The 20,159-nt window shown below is 43.2% G+C and overlaps 1 protein-coding gene across 3 annotated transcripts in view; it reads left to right on the top strand.

The window, feature by feature from the left end:
• Window positions 1–20,159, top strand: part of SETBP1 (SET binding protein 1) — a 376,613-nt gene that overhangs the window by 13,232 nt on the left and 343,222 nt on the right. For 2 of the 3 annotated variants that reach the window (XM_023207631.3, XM_023207632.2), the window contains exon 2: window positions 8,234–8,891. In XM_023207631.3, coding sequence (XP_023063399.2) covers window positions 8,406–8,891 — 486 coding nt within the window. In that variant the 5' untranslated portion in view covers window positions 8,234–8,405. Of the gene's footprint in view, window positions 1–4,134; window positions 4,323–8,233; window positions 8,892–20,159 lie in introns of those variants that run through there. The other variant, XM_023207633.3, reaches the window with a different exon arrangement.

Raw genomic sequence — 20,159 nt, 5'->3', positions numbered from 1 at the left:
TAGAGCTGCTCTTGCCTTTGCCGATTGAGAGCTAGTAAGAGCTGGGACACTTGCTGGATTTACCAGTGTTGATGGAGCATTTACTCTGGGTGTTTCTGCAGCAGGAAGGAATTCCGGAAAGATTACTCAGTAATAGGCACCTGAGTCAAGTGGTGTCTGTCTGACCTCTCATTCAGCATTCACTGAACGAATAATTTGGAGTGTCTCTCTGTATCAGGAACTGTGCCAGGCCCTGCGGATGACCATGGTGAGCCAAATAGGCACAGATCTTACCTTCAAGGGCTTATTTAGTGGAGAAGGCAGAGTTTGAAACCAAGAATGGCGCAAATATTTAATTATATAATAAATGTTAGGAAAGACAAGTTCTAGCCTACAAAGGCACAAAATGGTGAGTTATGATCTGGTTTGCGATGCTCAGGGAAGAGGCATTTAACCTCAGCCTGAGTAATGAAGAAGAGCTAACTCCAGGGGAGCAAGAGGAAGATTCCAGGTGCATGCAAAGTCCCATGAAGTCAGCTGTGACTCCCCACCAAAATACCTTAGAAGACATAAAGAAGGATGAATAATCAACCACTCCCAAAGCCAAAGTCAGACAGTCAGTCTCTTGCCGGAATCTGACAAGAGATTCTTATAACTATAGGCCAGTGAGTCTAGGTGAAAAATACAATCTCTTCCTCATCTGTAATTAGGTAGGATCACACTCCATCTTTTTACACCATTTGCCTTCATAATCAGAAGATGCACGGTTTCTGTCAACCAGAAAAGCAGGCAGTCATGAAGTCTACTGTATGGGCAGCTTGAACAAAGCCAATTAAAGACTTCCCTCTCTGATGTCATTATGCATATTCTCAAAGACTATAGCTTTCAGAAAACAAATGGACAAGAGTGGGAAGGGGAGTTCTGGGAGGAGTGGAAGTAGGGCATTGACTTCTGGGCAGAGATGTCGCTTCAAGTAAAGCTCTGAGGTGAGCATGGAGTCTTTGTCACAGGGCATATTGTGAAGTGTAGCTGTTCAGCTGGTTTTGTGAATCCAACAGAAAAGACTCTTCTCATTTCAGCAACACAATAGTGGATGGATGTGTACTCTCAGTGGTATTCTAGTATATGCTTAACACTCCAGATTTTTTAAAAGCACTGACTTGTAAAGTTTGCTCGTTCTTATGGTGTAAACACTCCCACCATGGCTGAGTTTTATTTATTTATTTGTTTGTTTGGTTGGTTGGTTGGTTTTTTTTGGAGACAGAGTCTCGCTCCCTTGCTCAGGTTGGAGTGCAGTGGCACAATCTTGGCTGTCTCCACCCTGAGCCTCCCGGGTTCAAGTGATTCTTCTGCCTCCGCCTCCTGAGTAGCTGGGATTATAGGTGCGTGCCACCACGCCTGACTAATTTTTGTGTTTTTAGTAAAGATGAGTTTTCACCATGTTGGCCAGGCTTGTCTCGAACTCCTGACCTCAGGTAATGCACCCGCTTCAGCCTCCCAAAGTGCTGGGATTACAGACATGAGCCACCATGCCCCATGGCTGAGTTTTAAGCTACCAACTTAATGCCACTGAATGTGGAGCTGGGGAGAGATACACACAGTGGGCTCTTATGAGCCCGTAGGCACTAGCTTCAGCGCATCCTCATTACTGTTCACTAGAACTTGATATGGTCTCTGATAAGAGGAGTAACTTGAAGAGGAGGATGTGACTGGCTTCACAATGGGTAGAAGGTAGTCCAGTTCTTCCTCTGTAGTCCAGTACTTCCTCTGTAGGTTAGACTCTCTCCTCATGAGAGCATGGAGCAAAGAAACAGAATCCAACACAAGGCCTCCTGGGGTGGAAGAAACACTTAAAATGAGTTAAAGGAACAATATCAGGAAAATTAGTTAATCCAACAGCAACATTAGAGTTTCAGAAAGCTACCTGGCATCTTCAACAAGAAGTATGACCCATAGAAAAGGAGCATTAAGAAACAAGGAGGGAACATTAAGAAACAAGGAGGGAGCATACTGTGATGAAAAGACATTAGAGCCAACTGAAAAGTGGGTGCATAAAGTAAAAGATTGCAGGGATACAAAATGTGCAGTTGCAGAATTTAAAGAATCCACAGTGAAGTCAATAAAGGCAAAGGGGGCATGGAAAATAGAATCAAATCAAATTGGTATTATGGAGAACAGATTGGGGTATGCTTTCCCACAAGGCAAAAGAAGGAAAGAAAAGCAGTGAGAGAGAAAACGATAGAAATGGAGAACAGAGATGAGAGCTCTAAACTCAGAATTATAGGAAAAACTTTGAAAGAAGTAAGAACCTTTTAATGGAAGAAATTACCAAAGGAATAATTGAAGGGAACATTCCTGAACTAGAAAGAACCTGTATCTACAGATGCAAAAGACTCATTATGTTCCAGGAAAATTAAAGGGAGAGAGCTCCACACTACACTCATTTTGTCATTAATAAAATTCTAACAGAATGAAAAAGAAAGTCTTCAATTATAAACGCATAGAGCAAGTTGCCTATAGAGGAAACCAAACCAGGCCAGCCTCTGTTTTCTCTTCATTACTTTAAATGCTGAAAGACATTCTACAAAGTTTTGAGGCAAGAAGTTCTAGCCTGAGAATTATCTAGTCAACTCAGTGTCTTTTACATGTGAAGATGAAAGAAATGCCTTGTGGTATGGGAATTTGCAGAGTCCAGAGCCGAAGGAGGACTGAGGATGAAGAGCTTGGGGAAGTTTGCAAAACTTCAGGAATGAAGCAGAGCACTCTTCCTGTATTTGGGATTGTTTGCCTTTAAGACCCGAGAGGTGCGTGTGTTGTTCATGTTTATTTTGTAATAAGGAGCATGGAGTTCTACTACCAAGAAATACGGTAAAACATTTTTAAAAAGTAAAAACCATAAACTAGTGAAGTAGGCCAGGTAACCATCATTTTTTTTTTCAACTTTGTTGATGAGACACTGAGGCTCAAAGAGGCTTATGAGGGCTCCTAAGTGGCAGAACTAGGCCAGGAATTCACTTCTTTTGGTTCCTGTTGAATATACTAAGGGCCCTATCTCTACCACCTTGTCCTTTTGGAAAGCAATAGTCAGGATGACAGTGGCCTGTATGTACATGGCACCTGAGCAAAGCAGAAGAGCGAGGTGAATGAATGATGCTGGGAATCCCAGCTTGAGTTGCTTTGTTCATTTGTTAATTCAGCCATCCAGCATTTCTTGAATGTTCATTTTGTGTCGGGCATGGTGCTAGGTGTTAGGATTATGTGGATGAATATAACCCAAGTCCTGCCTGTTCCCAGGAGACTCACAGTACTGCCATAAGGGAGAAATACCCTCATGTACTCGATAATAATGCCTATGATCTAGCAGCTTGACAAGGGTAATCATATAGACCAGGCACAGTCTAAGACACTGGTTCTGACTCTAGGCCTTCAGAACCACCGAGAGGGCTTGGTAAAAACCGGCGTGTTGGGCCCCAGCTCTGGAGCCCTGATTCAGTAAGTGGAGCTCAAGAACTTGCATTTCCACCAAGCTTCAGAATAAGTATGAGTTCCCCAGTTGGAGAATGTATTTTAGACTAGGAAAAAATATTCCATCTGGCAGTTTTGGAGGGGAGGGAGGAAGTACTCTGGAACTTATTTGGGTATAAGACACATCTAGCCAAGCAGGATTCCCCTGGCCATTCGGAGAAATAATTCTCTAGGTTCATGCTGTTCATTTTGGAGTGTACCCATAGGTCTATGGCTCTGCAGGGCAAAATTACAAAGTGTTGAGTGTGAAAGAGACTTTAGTCCCAACCCATTCATTGCTAAGGCAAGTGTAGGTCATAAGAGATCCACAAAGTGTGGGTAAAAGACTCAGGGTAGCTTGTCTAGCATCTGACTGCCTGTGAACAGCAGAGCTAGGAATAAAGACTGAGTTTTGGACTCCTATCTCAGTATTCTTTCCAAATACATCTATTTCCTTTCCTTGCCCTTTTGTTTGCTTGGGGCTGACAAGGCTGTTATCTCCTAAGCAATTTTATCTTTCCTATCCTCCTCCACTCCCAGCCCCCACTGCCGCCCTGCCTAAGTCCTGCAGGCAGTCATAGAAGGGTTAACTTTTGTTGGACTGAAGGCCTGAGCCAAGTACAGAGTGTCCATTGTGTGCCCGCCCCCTCAGGAGGAGTCACTGACTGCTGGAATGTGACAAGGCAAAACATTTTTACCTTGCCTTGGCTTCCCCAACTCCGTGAGTGCGTGAGCCTGTGCGTGTACTCACACGCGTGTTGGCAGGGCTGAATCACAAGAGGACTCGCAGTTGACACCCAGACTCACCAAAAAACTGAACTGTGAATTTGAGGAGGCAGGTACGTGCTGGGAAGAAAGCTAAAAGAGAACAACAGCTTTGTGTGCTGATGAAGTAAACAGACAGGTTAGGTTTCTTTGCTGTTTCTTTTGAATGCTTATTTTATTTTATTTTTCTAAGATGAGGGTCACATGTGGACACCAGGGGCTGGATTATAATCCTCAGGATAGGCAGCAAATTTGGCCAGGGCTGCTGCCTGGGTGGGTGGAGCTGCAGTGGGAGTAATTTGAACTATAAGACTTTGAATAGCTGTCAGGGGGCGAAGCCATTTTCATTCAGAAAAAAACCTTGAAGTCCTCCAAGCACCTAGTCCTGCAATGGGTGCTATGGGTAATGTCAGCATTATACAACCACAGTTAGTCTCAGCCTGAGGCTGAGCTGCAATCATGTTAGAAAAATAAGATTTATATGCTCAGAACAACTAGAAGACAATACAAGGCTGGTATTTAGTGATGAACTATACAGCTGGGTGCAATGTCAGTCCAGCCAAGGAGTGAGCACCATGGTCTGGAGTTTACAGAATATTGCCATGGAGAAGTGAAGACTTGGGGATGACCTGGAAATATGGAAAGGCTTGGGATCTTTTGATTCATTTGTTTATTCATTCCTTCATGCAACAAACATTCAGCGAACACCAATTGCATGGCTGACATTGCAAGGATGAGAGGAAGTGGATATAAGAACAGATTCTGTATATTTTGAAAAATACCAAAAGAACTATGTATAACATTGCTGTGGAGACTAGTTTGACTTGAGTAGTGAGTGCAAGTTGGTGGCTAATTTGCTTTGGTCTTTTAAGGTGATACAAGTATGAAAAGTCTGGAATAGATGAATTCCTAAAGATTAAGGCTATTTGAAACTGCATTACTGTTTTACCTACACTATTTATTATGACATACTCACATTGCCCTGGTTTGGGTCTTCAAGCAACATGAAGGAAATTTCAGCTGAACCTTCTTATGGCCCCCTGCCTCTAACATCAGTTTCCGTTAATCCCACCCTCACACCATGTACCAGAATTATCTTACTAAAGCATAGCTTTGATATTATTCCTTCCCCGCTGCCATTCCTTAAATGGCTTCACATTACCTGTAAGATAAAATCCAAACTCGTTAGCGCAACATTCAAGGATGTTCATGACTTTGCCATGACCTTTTATTTCTAGCCGTATCTCTCACAGGTTTCCAGTTTCTACCATACTTCCTAGCCAAACATCAATTCCCTCTTTCTTCTGCATAACCCTGCACATGCCTGCCAGGGACGTGGCATCATGCCTTCCCTTTATCTGCCACGTCTTCCTTCTTCCTGCCCTACCTAGGAAACCTCCATCAAGATCAAAGATCTGTCTTGTGTTCTCCTTGAAGCCTTTCTGTGTAGTTTCCTAGCTATCTACACCTTGCCCAAGTGGAAAAAACTTTTTCTTCCTTTTGATTGTGTCCTTTCTTATAGTACACATAAAGTTCTGCTTTGTTTTAGAGAGATTTGTCAAATCTCCCATCAAAAGCATAACTTCCTGGAGGAAAGAGGTTGTATTTTTCTTGTATCTTAGTATTTTGATTTGAGGAGAACTGAAAAAAAATTTCTGAATTGAATTTTTTTTTTTATGGATCTCTTATGACTTGAATTTTAAGTTTTGGAACTTTGTCTTGTACACATAGTTAAATGTAAGAGATGATTGTTTCATTTATTTCACTCTGAAGTGAACCTTTTTTTAATGGAAGGTATTTTCTTAATATTAATAATATATTCGCTGTATAAGCCCATCAATTCATCTAAAGTTTAGAGTTCACCTTCTTTTATTATATCACAGCATCTGTAACATACATGTCCCTACTCTGGTTCAAAGGTCCAAATGGATTTCATTTAGGAACTTTGTATATATATGCCTTGCCTTTTCTCCTAAAATCTACCTGGGGAGATTTTATAGGTAGGTATTAGAGAATTAAAATGTCGTTGGAGATTCCTGCCAAAGGGAATAGACTCTGAACATTACTGCCATAAGAAAACATGGCTTTCAATTTGCATGGATCTGGGATACACACTGAGAAAGACCTACTGGATTCTTACCACTTGACAAATGGGGAAATGCCTTAAGGTACATTGATGTCTCCAACAGCTGGGGTGGTGTCTGACACTAGTAAGAGAGGCCTCCGTAAAGTCAACTTGAGTATAACTTTTTAAAAATGATGTGTGTTATTGGGCAGATAAATCTAGATGAGACCAAAGATCTTATCAGTAAAAGAAACATCAAGTGTCATCTGGTCTAACTTCTCCCCACCTCCCAAAGTGGAGACTTTGTCCGTCCTGTAGCGTGGGTCACAGGTGGCTGTTTTCAGTTTTGGCTCAACAGCATCAGTGAAGATGCTCATGCTTTCACTAGGCAGCTTCTTCTTTTTTAGAAAAGCTGTATTCATTGAATCTTCCCTGAAGTGGAAGCAGTTGTAAATGTATCTTTCTGCAGAGCTGAGCATTTTCTGGTAGCTGATGCTCCTGGGCTTCTCTGGGGAGCAGGGTCCACGTTGGAGCCTGGGCTGCCTTCCTGGCTGGCTTCCTCATGGGGCGTCAGCTAAAAATGTGCTGATTCTGGAGAGAGAAGACAAACGTCTGGTCTTCAGACTTCCAGTTCTTGGTTATTCTGAATGTGGCTTTGCAGGCAGCGTTGGGCATTTTCTGGTGGGCACGTTTGCCAGCCACTTCTTTAAATTGATGGACTCAGAGGTAGAAACCTAAGATGAACAGTTATGTCTTCTGCTGGGAAACTTAAGTGTTCAGCAGCTGAGAAGGCTTGAGTGTGATCCAGCCTACAGCCTAAGGGCGGGAGGATGTGATGTTTGTAGCCCCAGGGCTCTTGGTTTTCTCTTGAGAGTGAGCATTTGGGCTTCCTTTTGGGCTTTGAAAATTATGAGTATGAAATTGGGAATAATGGAACGTGGGGTGAAGAAGCGTGAAGGCAAGTTAGCTGATCCTGTGATAGTCGGAGAGAGCCTAACTGATTTTTCTCTTCTCATCTTGGAAGAAGGTAGAGAGGAAGATCCTGTGGGGACTCCTGACACTTCCACAGGCCTGTAAAATGCTCCTTCTCTTCCTTTTTCTCCTTTGCTGCTGTGGATATACAATATTACTTCATTTAAGAAACCAGAAAGGGAATTACAACTGTCTAGAAAGGCTATTTTTATCTAAATAATTGATAATGATTAAATACCTCCTTTTTATGTCAGTAGAAACATTTGTTGAGGTTGTTTTCCATTAATCACAGTGTTATAAGTGATTTGCCACTGAACTCTTTTTATTTTCTTTTTGTGAGCCTCACACCTAAGCTTTGCATTTGCTTGAAGAAATAGAGAGGTCTTTGCATAATTGAAATAATGCATAGTGAAAAATGATAAAGGTAAAACAGTTAAGAGATAGGCTGAATGCCCCTCCTCCAAGTGGGTGGAGAGTTTGGCCCAGGCAGCATGGGGGTTGTGCTCAGCTTTGCAAACTGTTCTTCACATGTGAGAGAGAAGTGGTGCAAAAAGCCAACCAAATACATTCCAGCAGACCTGAGCCTCAATACTTCAGACTTCCCTTTCGTCATGATTGGTTTTAACAGTGACTCACGGCTGAAGCTTCAGTATAAAGAAACCTCTAGCTTGCTACCGGGCTGGAGAACTCGCACCTCTTATCTTTTTTCTTGGGCCTACAGCCATAAAATTAATAGCAATCCATCATGAAGGCATGTGTGAATGTGTTTTTCCCTCTGTTCTAGTAAAATCTAATTTGGGGATGTGCTTATTCTGGTTAGATGTTTTTCCATCACTTTTTTTTTCTGGATGCCATAGACAAGTGGAAAGGGGCCTCTAGGAGTTAGATTGTGTAACCTTTGAGGTCATTTTCCTTTCTGCGATGCCTAACTGTCTCTTTGCTTCTCAGTTGCAGATCTGATCTCTTCTGAACACCTCATCGTGTCTCCATCCCTGGGAATCTGACCCTAGCAACTGGACCATTTTGTTCTTGGAATTTTGGGTGTCCTCTCTTCTCACCTTTCCCTTTTCCCTTTTCCCCTTCCCCCTCCTGAGAACTCCTGAAGACTGTAGAGATTGTCATGGAGTCCAGGGAAACCTTAAGCAGCTCCCGGCAAAGAGGGGGCGAGTCAGACTTCCTGCCGGTCTCCTCAGCCAAGCCCCCAGCTGCTCCTGACTGTGCAGGAGAACCTTTGCTCTCCACTCCAGGACCTGGGAAGGGGATCCCGGTGGCCGGAGAACGCATGGAGCCAGAGGAGGAGGATGAACTAGGCTCGGGGCGGGATGTGGATTCCAACTCCAACGCGGACAGTGAGAAATGGGTGGCAGGAGATGGTTTGGAAGAGCAGGAATTTTCTATCAAGGAGGCAAACTTCACAGAGGGAAGTCTGAAGCTAAAGATTCAGACCACAAAGCGGGCTAAGAAACCCCCAAAGAATTTGGAGAACTATATATGTCCACCTGAGATCAAGATCACCATCAAGCAGTCTGGGGACCAGAAGGTGTCCCGTGCTGGAAAAAATAGCAAAGCCACGAAGGAGGAAGAAAGAAGCCACTCCAAAAAGAAGGTAGGAAGCACTGTCTTATAGTTGTTTTTGTTTGTTTCTCTGATTTTGCCATTTTATCCTCAACTTCTTAGGCTCTATTTATATATTATACTTGACTCTAGAACAACATGGGGTTGGGGACTCAGACCCCTGCACAGTTAAATCTGTGTGTAACTTTTGACTTCCCCCAAAACTTAACTACTAATAGCTTACTGTTGACCGGAAGCCTTACTGGTAATATTATCGGTTGATTAACACTGATTTAATATATTATATTATATATATTATATGTATTACATACTGTATTCTTTCAAAGAGTAAGCTAGAGAAAAGAAAATGATCTTAAGAAAATCAAAAACAAGAAAAAATATATTTGCTATTTATTAAGTGGAAGTGCACCATCATAAAGGTCTTCATCCTCATTGTCTTTATGGTGGGTAGGCTGAGGATGAGAAAGAAGAGGGAGGGTTGAAAGTCTTGCTATCTCAGGGGTGGCAGAGGTAGAAGAAAATCTTCATATAAATGGACTCTTGAAGTTCAAGCCCGTGTTGTTCAAGGGTCAACTGTACTTATCTACTCATTAATTACCAATCTCCTTGATGGAATATTTAAGGACTCATGAAGAAACACCTCTGCTATAATCTTGGTATAGTATCTAGTTCATTATCATATCTTCTGCATGTCTGACAGCAATAGCTATAGAATTGTAATTTTGGAGAGTTCCTGTTTATTGTATAACAGCCAATTGTCTGGCTCAGCTAAGCCATAACAAAATTTTTAGTATTTTTTTCTTTGTTTACATTAGTTTTCATAGTTAGGAGTGAGATATTAAAAAATTTGGGTTAATCAGAACAGTCAAGAATTGTTAAAATCTCCTTTTGATTTCAGTCATTACTACTGTAAATCTTCCTAAGATGAGTCACTCGCCTGACTATGGAAGCCCTGTCTTTGTAGTAACTCAGACTCTCACAGAGCTGAAAACTCATCATTGTGAAAGCCAGTGATGCGCATTAGAACTGGAACTGTAGAAAACCAAAAAAAGGGGCAAGTGATTGGTCTGAATCTCTGTCCAATACATCATGGACTTTTAAGATTGGGCATTGACTTAACTTGGTTGATTGTTATTTTCCTCCTAAAAGTCAAACATGGATGTGCAAAGTAGCTAGACAGGTGGTTGGTGGTGTCAATTGGTTGGGAATGAATGAGTTCATATTTCATTGAATTTATTTTGTATATTAGGGAGTTACAGTGACTTACAGTGACCTCCCTTCCTGTGTGTGGCACTCAGCTGTGATAGCAGAGGACTGCCTTAGTATAGTAAGTTTTTGTCTTCGAGAATCTTTGGGACTTGGGGATGGCCCTGAAAGAAGCCCTTTTACTGACAGAGTTTTGGGGTTCTAGGTTGTAGGTGTTAAACATAGTCTTTGTCACTCTCTCCCTGACATTTGATCATTTATTTGGGCTCTAGCTATGTGGATTAGCTAAATATGGCACAAATGAATGAACTTCTCTTCTTTATAGCCCAAAGATAATCCATAGCATTTCTGTCACCATTAGGTTTTGTTTAGTTTTTAAGCTTTGGGGTAGTTATTTTCATTAAAACCACTAGGAATCATATTATTTCTTTAGCACAGGGGGCTTGTGTCCATCCTTATACTGGGTGTTGTGGCTGATCTTGTTGCATTTAAAATTCAAAGAATGGGCTAGAAGAGACTTTCTGGGTGACTGACTCATCACAGTTTGCCCAAAAAATCTCTCTTGGTTTCAAGACTGAAAATTCTGCATCCAGAAATTGTCCCAGTTCCTAGCAAACTGGGACAATTGGTCACCTTAGTTTAACATTTTGGAAGACAAAAGAACTTTTAGAAATTGGTTTGTTTTGCCAGAACATAGAGGTCGTGCTCTCTCCTCCCCCATTACAACTTTGCAGTGATTTCTGGGTACTCTGTCGTGAAACCAAAGGTTTAATCTCCACATATACAGAAACTTCTGAAATTCGGGCAAGAAAATGCAATAGTTCAAATCAGGCTCTGAAAGTGAGGCTTTGCGTTGGAGTTGGGTCTCTTCAGATACGAAAATGAATATCTTTGTTTCTGGCTATTGAGTTGGCCAGTTCTTTGTGTGTTGTTGTATTTTTGGGTGGGTGGGTTGTCTTGAAAAATGATTATCCTTTGTCTCCATCACCTTCACTGTCAGGATTTAAGCAGCAACCCACAGTTTTGGGAGTTCAAACCCAAATTCGCTGCCCTAAAAAGAGAATATCTTGTCCTGATTAGGTACCACTTTTCCTAAAGCCACTGATTGTTCCCAAATATAGCTTTCTCCCCATTGGAACACACCAGAATAAGCTTTGGAATCTGTACCATCGGGATGATTTCAAAGCTGAAATGTGCAGTGGACCTTGGTGCTTATATCTGAAGTTCTCAGGCTGGTCGTTTTCATCCAAAAAGCTGGATGCTGTTTGTGGACTTTATGGGAAAGCAATAAAATTGCTTATTTGAATATGTGATTTGCTTTTTTTTAATAAGCATTTTTATGCCTCAGCAATTGAAGAGGACAGAGAGGAAGGAGAAGGACTGAAATGCAATGCACAGTGCTCTTTATGATGATGCTGTGATGGGAATACCCTTTAAAACTTTTTGATTGTTAGAAACTTGCTTCATGTGGTACTTCTCCACCCTTCTTACGTTTATTCATGCCTAACACTGTTACTTTCCAGAAATGAATTAATAAAGCTATCATCACTGAGTCTCAATTACTTGATAGATGACAGGAACATTCTCTGATCTCTATGGGATGAGAATGTTAACTTTATTACCCTTCAAATTCCTGCTGTTTTGCAACCAGAGAGTAAGCAAAGGCTAAAGCTGAGGGTGAGATGTGGAAACCTTGACTACTGTGTGTGTGGGAAAGTTTAGTGGCATAAACTTGCAGAATTTACTTAATTGGATGAATGAGAAGTATGTGATCAGTAATTTGGCACAGAATGGATAAGGATGAGGTTTTGTAAGCAACCCACCAGCATCTAATCCTGAAGTCACCTTTTGGATCTATTTTTATAAGTTGTACCACTTTTTGAATAAGTGACATGGAGTGGCCTCTGGGAAGCAGGCCCTACATTAGGAGCTAGAAAGGAAGCCCTGTTAAGCTGATCTTTGAGCTGGTAGCGATTCCTGCTAGGGAGTCATCTGAATATATGTGCTGACTTTGAGCCGGGGTTGGCAAACTATAGCCCCTGGGCCAAATCCAGCCCCCTGCTGCCCGTTTTTGTATTGCCCGCAAGGGAATAATGTTTTTTTACATTTTTAAAAGGTTGGAAGAACATCAAAAGAATAATATTTTGTAATATGTGAGGCATATGAAATTTAAATTTCAGTGTTTATAAATAAAGTTTTATTGGAACACAGCCAAGTTCATTTGTTTATGTTTTGTCTCTGACTGCTTTTTATTCTAGTGGCAGAGTTGAGTAGTTGTGACAGAGGTACTATGACCTTCAAAGATTCGACTATTTACTCTCTGATCCTTACAAAAAATGTACATTGATCCTTAACTTAGGGTAAGGACATAGAGTTTCAGGATAATAAAGGTTTTGTTTTATTTTGTTTTGCTTTTCATAATTCAGTCTCTGAGTTTGGAGGCTGGGGGGAATTAGGTGTTATCTTATGTGCTGCTTTTTGTTGTTGTTTAAGTGAACCAGTTAATTTTGCTGAAGTCATTGCTTGACAGCCTCAGGCAAAGACAACTTATATGGGATCCCAAATGATTTTCTTTTTCACTGGTGTTTGTAAAGAAAGCTCTGTGTGATAAGGGTAGCATGACTTACATATTATAGGCTAGTTCTCTGTGACGTTAACTCTAGTTATACATGTTCCACTGCTTTGGGAGGAAGGCATTTATGTCTAGTATTGTTAACAGCCTTGTTCCAAATTTTAAACCTAGGGCTAACTCTCCAAACTGGAGAGGGATTATAGATGGTCAGGGAACATCGCCACTTAAGTGGTGAGTTGTGAGGAGGAGCCCATGTACTACCTCCCTGGCTCAAGGATGCATGGACTCTTCTAACCAGGATAAAAGTCTCTTTTCTTCCATATAAAACTAGGATAGGAATGGAGATGCTATTTGGGAGAGGGTCTATGATGAGTGGATTTACATGAGGTGTGAAAGCAGCATTTGGTAGAAGTAGGGGCTGAGGGGAGAGCTCAGAACCTACTTCGGGGCCTCTGAACTCTCCTTTGGACAGGTCTAATTTTACAGATGGACACTACATGTATAACTTGTTCTTTATCATGGGACCAACGTGGTTGCATCTTAAACTTACTCAGGTAAGTGACTTAATAACTTACACTTCCTCAGGTTCTCTTCTAGGTGATTAGATTAAAACAACAGAGAACATGAAGATGAGTCTCTGGAAGAATGTTCCAGTAGTGGGACACGGTGGCTCGCACCTGTAATCTCAGCACTTTGGGAGGCTGAGGTGGGTGGATCACTTGAAATCAGGAGTTCGAGATCAGCCTGCCCAACATGGAGAAACCCCATCTCTACTAAAAATATAAAAACTAGCCAGCCATGGTGGTGCATGCCTATAATCCTAGCATCTTGGGAGGCTGAGGCAGGAGAATTGCTTGAACCCAAGAGGCAGAGGTTGCAGTGAGCTGAGATGGTGCCACTGCCCTCCAGCCTTTTTGGATGACAGAATGAGACTCAATCTAAAAAAAAAAAAAAAATTCCAGTAGTGACAGGGTTTTGAAGAGTTTCCAGGCTGGGCAGGGCTTAGCAGCTCTTCTCTTTCCTGAGGATGTTAGGAGTCAGGGACACCTGCCTAGATTCAACAGCAAGATAAGGGCATGGGAGTTCCAGATGGATGCCATACAGTGACTCAGGGTAGGAGATGTGGTGTGATAGTCTGACACCAAGCAGCTTTGTGAATCTGGATCTGCAGTATGAATTTGCTGAAACCCTAGTTTCCTCATCTGCCGAATACAGGTGATGATTTCTACATGATATAACTCAGAGGAAGATTTTAGAACAAAATGGATAATTTACAGAGTACGCATCATCATAATAACTCTGATTTCTTGAGCTACATGGCAGACTCTCTGCTGGCTGTTTTACATTACTCACCTTATCTATTAGTCCTCATAACAATCCTGCCAGGCAGATCTTATTTATTTATAGGAACTTGAGGCTCAGATTGCTTCAAAGGAGGAGGAGCTGGAAGGGGCAAGGTTTTCCTATGAAGCCAATTCTGTTAGACTCCAATCAAATGTGTATTACAGTCTCTAAGTTGCCACACCCTATAAAAGTAAAGGATTTCTGGAAGCTGAGGATCACTAGAGTGTTTCTTCCATACTTTGCCATATAGCTGGGGTGGCACAAGCATAATCTGGCACATTTTCCTTAATTCTAAGTTTTCCATGGTTTTGAGAGAGCATTCAAATCTCACTAGTTAAAGCCCTATTTTTTTTTCATTTATTGTATTTACAAATTTTATTTGCTTTTGACAAAAATACAACTTCTGTTTCATTTCTTTGGATTTAATTTTTCCTCCTCTCCAGTTCCATTGGGAGATCTTATTTCCTCCTGTAGCAAGGACTTCAACCTTATACCCATCAAGTGCCTGCCATGGTCCTAGAAACGCATTCAGGATTTGTCTTGGTCTAGACCATCATCATATGCATAGGGAAAGACTCTTGTATTCTGTCCTGAGCATTCACAATCTGCTTTTGTGAAGCCAAATAAGTCGTGCACTAATTTCCTTCTTACACAAAGAGCAAACACACAAAGTATGGATGGGAAAAATGTTTCTTAGGTGTTGTTGATGGGAAGAGAGGTTGGCATCAGATTGCAGAGATCAATGAATGTCAAATAAATGACTTTGGATTTAATTCTGTAAGTAGCAGGAGTGCTCAGAGGGCTTTGAATCAGAGAGAAGGAACCGTTGCAGGGGTGCTGGGGAACTTGGTGAGAGTGACTCTGTGCAGAGGAGCTTAAAATGGGAGACATGAAAGCGGAGCCTTTTGGTAACACAGTTGTCAGCAAGGAGAGATTGCTCTAGGGTTCTTCCCTTTTCCTGGCATGTCCTGAGAAGCACATTTCTCTCTTGACCTTTAATGGTCGTAGCAATTTTGTTTACAGGTGGGTGAGGAGGGGGCTATGAGAAGAGGTGTTTGGCAGAGGGTGAAGGGTGGCTTGCTTTGCCAAGGGTGCAGGTTGCCTGAACTCTGGCTGCTGCACCCATGGTTTTCTCCTCCTCCGCCCTAGTGGGTGGCTCAGAGAGCCTTCTACTCTCCTGGTGGTTCAAGTTTCCCTCCCTTGCCATCGTCTTTTGTCAGCACTTTCTCTGGTCATTCCCAAGTATTCTGCTTTACAGAAGACTTGGCCTCTCTTCTTCTGGGGGTGGGAATGTGGTGTTTCAAACTCCTGGGAGTATGAGCTTCTTCCTCCACAACGTCCTCATCCTGACTTGGAGATCAGGTCTCCCTAGCATTTCTACACAAGAGGTCGAATTTCCCCTCTTGTTTCATTTTAGTTTTTATCTCCTGAGATTTAAAAATGTTTTTGTTTTAAGTACCACATTTCTATATATTCATGAGAATGCCTGGAAATTTTGTTTCCTGATAGATTTCTCCCTGATTATGTTATAGCTAAAGCAGCAGGGAAGGCGGGGAACGACCTTTTCTGCATGGCAGCAGGGAGCGTTGGACGTGTCAACTGAACGTGTGAGGGAAAGAACCTTGGCCTTGGAGATGGGAGCCCTGGGCACCAGCTCTGCCTCTGTGACTCACAGTCACATTCGGCCAGCATACTTTACCTCCCTGCTTCTCAGCTTCTACATATTCCAAAAAAAAAAAAAAGATGAAGAAGAAAAACAAAGCAGCATTTTCCCTCCGAGGTCTTGTTTCTGTTCTATAATCTAGAAACTTTAAGGGCCATTCTGTTTCATCAGCAGGGCAAGTGTTTCTCTTTAAGAACGCTCGTTACTATAAACAGATTTTTGACCTCTGTTTGGAACCACTGTTCCGTCATCATCAAATTGTTTCCTTTTAGCACCAAATGTCAAAAGATCTAAAATCATGGGAGCAAGGGTCAGAGTTGAGCTCAAAATGTGGTGATTTACCAAACTTGTGTTCCGTAAGTATATCCTGGGAATATTTGGTTATCCCTCAACCCTGTCTTCTATTTTTCCCTTTTTTTCTTCCTGTGTTTGGGATTCTCTGGGGGTTTAAAATATGTAGCTTGGCTGTTTCCTCCTGGTTTGGTGTTCTCTTGTTTGTTTGTTTTTCTCTTTGGACTCCCCCAAGGAAGGTTTTTTGGTGAATTCTATGCCATTGAAAATGCATCTGGCAGAATAGCCAGCAGAAAACTGTGTTCTGTTCAGACAGGAAGTCATTTATTCTCTGAAGCATGGCTAGTATGCTCTGTATGTGAAATTCTAGGTGAGGAGTGCAGGGTCTGTTAGAAAGAGCCTCCACTCTGGGAATGGATTAGAACTCAGATACCCTGATTCCAGGAATGTGGTCTCTCTGCCTCTGAACAGAGACAGGCTGCAAAACCTTAGGCAAGACTTAACCTCTTGAAATGTTTCCTGACAGTTGGAAAGTCAGGGATAACAGCAGCCCCTCCTTGTTGATGTCACTGTAGTGAGGTTGAAATTGTCCGTTGGGCACTTAGGACAGCACTTTGCTCAGTATGTCCTGCTCTCATTGCTGTTTGGCGTCTCTCCCGGCTGACCACCCACAGGAACTTCCTTAGTTGAGGCACACAGTGGGCACACAGTGATCTGCAGTAGTGCTGGGCACTTGGAAGGCCTGGACTGTGTTGAATTATGTGTTAGCTGGGGGGCAGTACCAGGGCCTAATCTCTGATGCCTGGAGAAACATCTATGAGTTGAGCATATCACTAATGATTTTTTTTTTTCTTTTTTTTTGGTGTTGGTGGTAGGAATTGCTATAGGGATTTATTTAGAGATAGTTCAAAGGTCTTTTATCTCTGTGGTCATTTATCTGCCAAACGGGGATGACTGCTGAGCACAAAGGATGACTCAAAATGAAACTTTCAAAGCAGTGTCAAAGGAACCACCAAGTGGGGTTCAGCTGGCGGCTGCTACTCTTCCAGCATTTGCAAAGTCGGCCCCTCTTCCTCATCGTTGCAATTTTACATCCTCAAAAAGTCCTCTCATTGCCTCATTGCTAGTTGACCCGCAGTTATATTTCCTTTTTCTCTTTTTAATAAAAGGCAAGAGAAACAATCCCTTTTTGCCTTTTCCTACCACATTGTGACTCTTCTGATTCCTGCAAGTTTAAGTTAAAAACATCCCACCTTCAAGCTACAAAATGCAGCATATCCCAGGACATCCGCCACCTGCCTTGCTTGTTTATTAGACACAAGTGGCTTTGTTCAGGAAGTTACTGGGAGCCGCTAAGGATAGTCAAGGGGGAGAACAGAGGGTGGGGTCTCAGAGTCCGAACTGAGGCCTTGGTTTGGGTTCCTGACAGCATTAAATATAGAAAATAAACAGCACAAGGCCTTGAAGCCATGCATCTTAGGAGTTTTTTTTTTTTTTTTTTTTTTTGAGATGGAGTCTCACTCTGTCACCCAGGCTGGGGTTCAATGGCAGGTTTTCGGCACACTACAACCTTTGCCTCCGAGGTTCAAGCAATTCTCCTGCCTCAGCCTCCCAAGTAGCTGGGTCTACAGACCCATGCCACCACACGCGGCTAACTTTTGTATTTTTAGTAGAGATGGGGTTTCACTGTGTTGGCCAGGCTGGTCTCAAACTCCTGACCTCGTGATCTGACCGCCTCAGCCTATCAAAGTGCTGGGATTACAGGCGTGAACCACCGCACCCAGCCAGGAAGTTTTCAATATCCACAATAAACTAAAAATTTGCGTTATACTTTGCACACAGCCAAACTGCTTTGGGGAAAGTGTTTCAACATGCATGGTCCTCAGAGGGACTTGACTTGGAAGGTTGACATTAAGGCTGACTCCCCTCTGGAGCCATCAGTGGTCAGAGGAAGAGGCTGCCAGAGGGGAGGGCAGGAGTTAATAGACCCAGGTCCTCAAGAGGTGTACAGACCGACGCAACACCTTCACTGAGCTTTAGCCACACCATGTCATATCGAGTCGGCCTGAGGCTGAATTATATATTGACTGGCGGATCAGTGAGCCCCTGCTGCTGGGGGAGTGCAAGCTGAGGCCGCCACCCGAGTGTGTTGAACAGGAACACCCACAGCCCTACATTGCGAGAGGTTTGAACTATGCAACTTTTTTTCTCTTTTCTTTCCCTCCCTCCTCCACATCCCTTCCCCACTCCTCCCCCCTCCCCTAGTCCTCCCTCCTCCCTCCCTCCCTCCTGATTGTTTCTGCTGCTTGGCCCTGGCTGTGGGTAAACTCCAGCACTGCAACTTCATCCTGGAGACCCCCAGCTCCCTCCCCCCCTCCCCCCCCCCCCCCCCTCCCTCCCCCCCCCCCCCCCCCTCCCTTCCTCTCTCCTTCCCTCCTTCCCTCCCTCCCTCCTTCCCTCCCTTCTTTCCTTTCTTTCTTTGTTGCCTTTTTTTTCCTTTTTTTTAAAACAAGGTCTTGCTCTGTTGCCTAGGCTGGAGTGCAGTTGTGCAACCATAGCTCACTGCAGCCTCAAACTCCTGGGCTCAGATGATCCTCTCAGCTCAGCCTACTGAGTAGCTAGGACTGCAGGTGTGCACCACCACATCTAGCTGATTTATCTTAAAAAAATTGTTTTTTTGGTAGAGATAGGTCTTGCTATGTTGTCCAGGCTGGTCCTGAACTGGCTTCAAGCGATCCTCCTGCTTTGGCCTCCTGAAGTGTTGGGATTACAGGCCACTGGCCTGGCCTGACTACCCCACCGCTAGTGCACTTCCCCATTTTCCGTAGTACCCCAGTGGATCTTGCCCTATGAAGGCAAGGGCCTCCCTATGTATCTTGAGTTTGCATTTCTCTCTGAATTCCCAGGTTGTTGTATTTTTCTCCCTGCCTGCCCCCTTCTTCCCTGGGCCAACTTCCCTCACCTCCCCCCAGCCTGTGACCTCACACGGGAAACAATTGAGACCTTTATTTACTCTGAGAAGTCTGAGCAGTTCCCACCTCAGTACCCGGCCTGTGAGGCCATTCGATAATCATCATTAGTATGAAATGCAGGTTGCTTTGGTGTGTTTTCTAGACCTTGTTTATTGTGGTTTCCCCCCCATCCCCCACCAGATGGTCTTCTTTGCCTCCCAGGAGTTTCTAGCCAGTTTCACAGTGGGGGATAGGAGGATGGGGGTGGGTAGAAAATTCTTAAAAGGAGATAGAGAGCAGCTCTGTCCCTCCAGGTGGGCCACACACCATGTCTTGCCAATAAGAAGCAATCATTTGCAAATATAAATTTGCCCAGGAGTGTGGACAGCCTTTTATGCCAGGCCAGTTAGTTCATTTGTTTAGTGTTGTTCATGAGAACTCAGCTCAGGAATGTCAGCATTTTTTACAACACATAGTACCCCTGCAGAACCAACTTAAAGCAGTAGCTCCTCATGGTGGATCATGGGTTTTGTAGTGTACAATGGGACTGTCCATGATTTCTCCATTCTTATTATTTGGGGGCAGCATTATGTATAAACTAACTTATTTGGGTGTGTGATTCTTCCTGTGTCGTCAGGTTTCTGAACTAACCCAGTCTTCCTGCTTGATTCCTACCATTTAGATAAATGGCAGGGCAGTGTTTCTGATTGGGCTTGTGTGCTACTGGATCATGAAGGAAGGCAAGATTGGGAGATCCAGAAAGGGTCCTCGAATGAGAAGTTGAATTCATTGAGGACACAGGTGAGAATCAGGCATCTGGTCATTAGGCAGGAGAAGACTGACAACAGAAGATCTGTGTCAAAAGAAAGGCATAGGTCCACAACTGAGTCACGCTTCCAGAATCGTGGATATTGCTAGAAATTAGAAGGGCCTCTGAGCATTTCTTTTTCAGCATCCCTCTTTTTTTTTTTGAGACGGAGTCTTGCTCTGTCGCCCAGACTGGAGAGTGCAGTGGTGTGATCTCTGCTCACTGCAAGCTCCGCCTCCCAGGTTCAGTCCATTTTCCTACCTCAGCCTGCCATGTAGCTGGGACTACAGGTGCCCAGCACCATGCCCAGCTAATGTTTTGTATTTTATTTTATTTTATTTTATTTTGAGACGGAGTCTTGCTCTGTTGCCCAGGCTGGAGTGCAGTGGCGCGATCTCCACTCACTGCAAGCTCCGCCTCCGGGGTTCACGCCATTCTCCTGCCTCAGCCTCCCGAGTAGCTGG

This window comes from Piliocolobus tephrosceles, chromosome 18 (assembly GCF_002776525.5).
Source record: "Piliocolobus tephrosceles isolate RC106 chromosome 18, ASM277652v3, whole genome shotgun sequence".
NCBI classification, from domain to species: Eukaryota; Metazoa; Chordata; class Mammalia; order Primates; family Cercopithecidae; genus Piliocolobus; species Piliocolobus tephrosceles.
The sequence above is the reverse complement of the archived record's forward strand: the minus strand, read 5'-3'. Positions and strand labels throughout refer to the sequence as shown.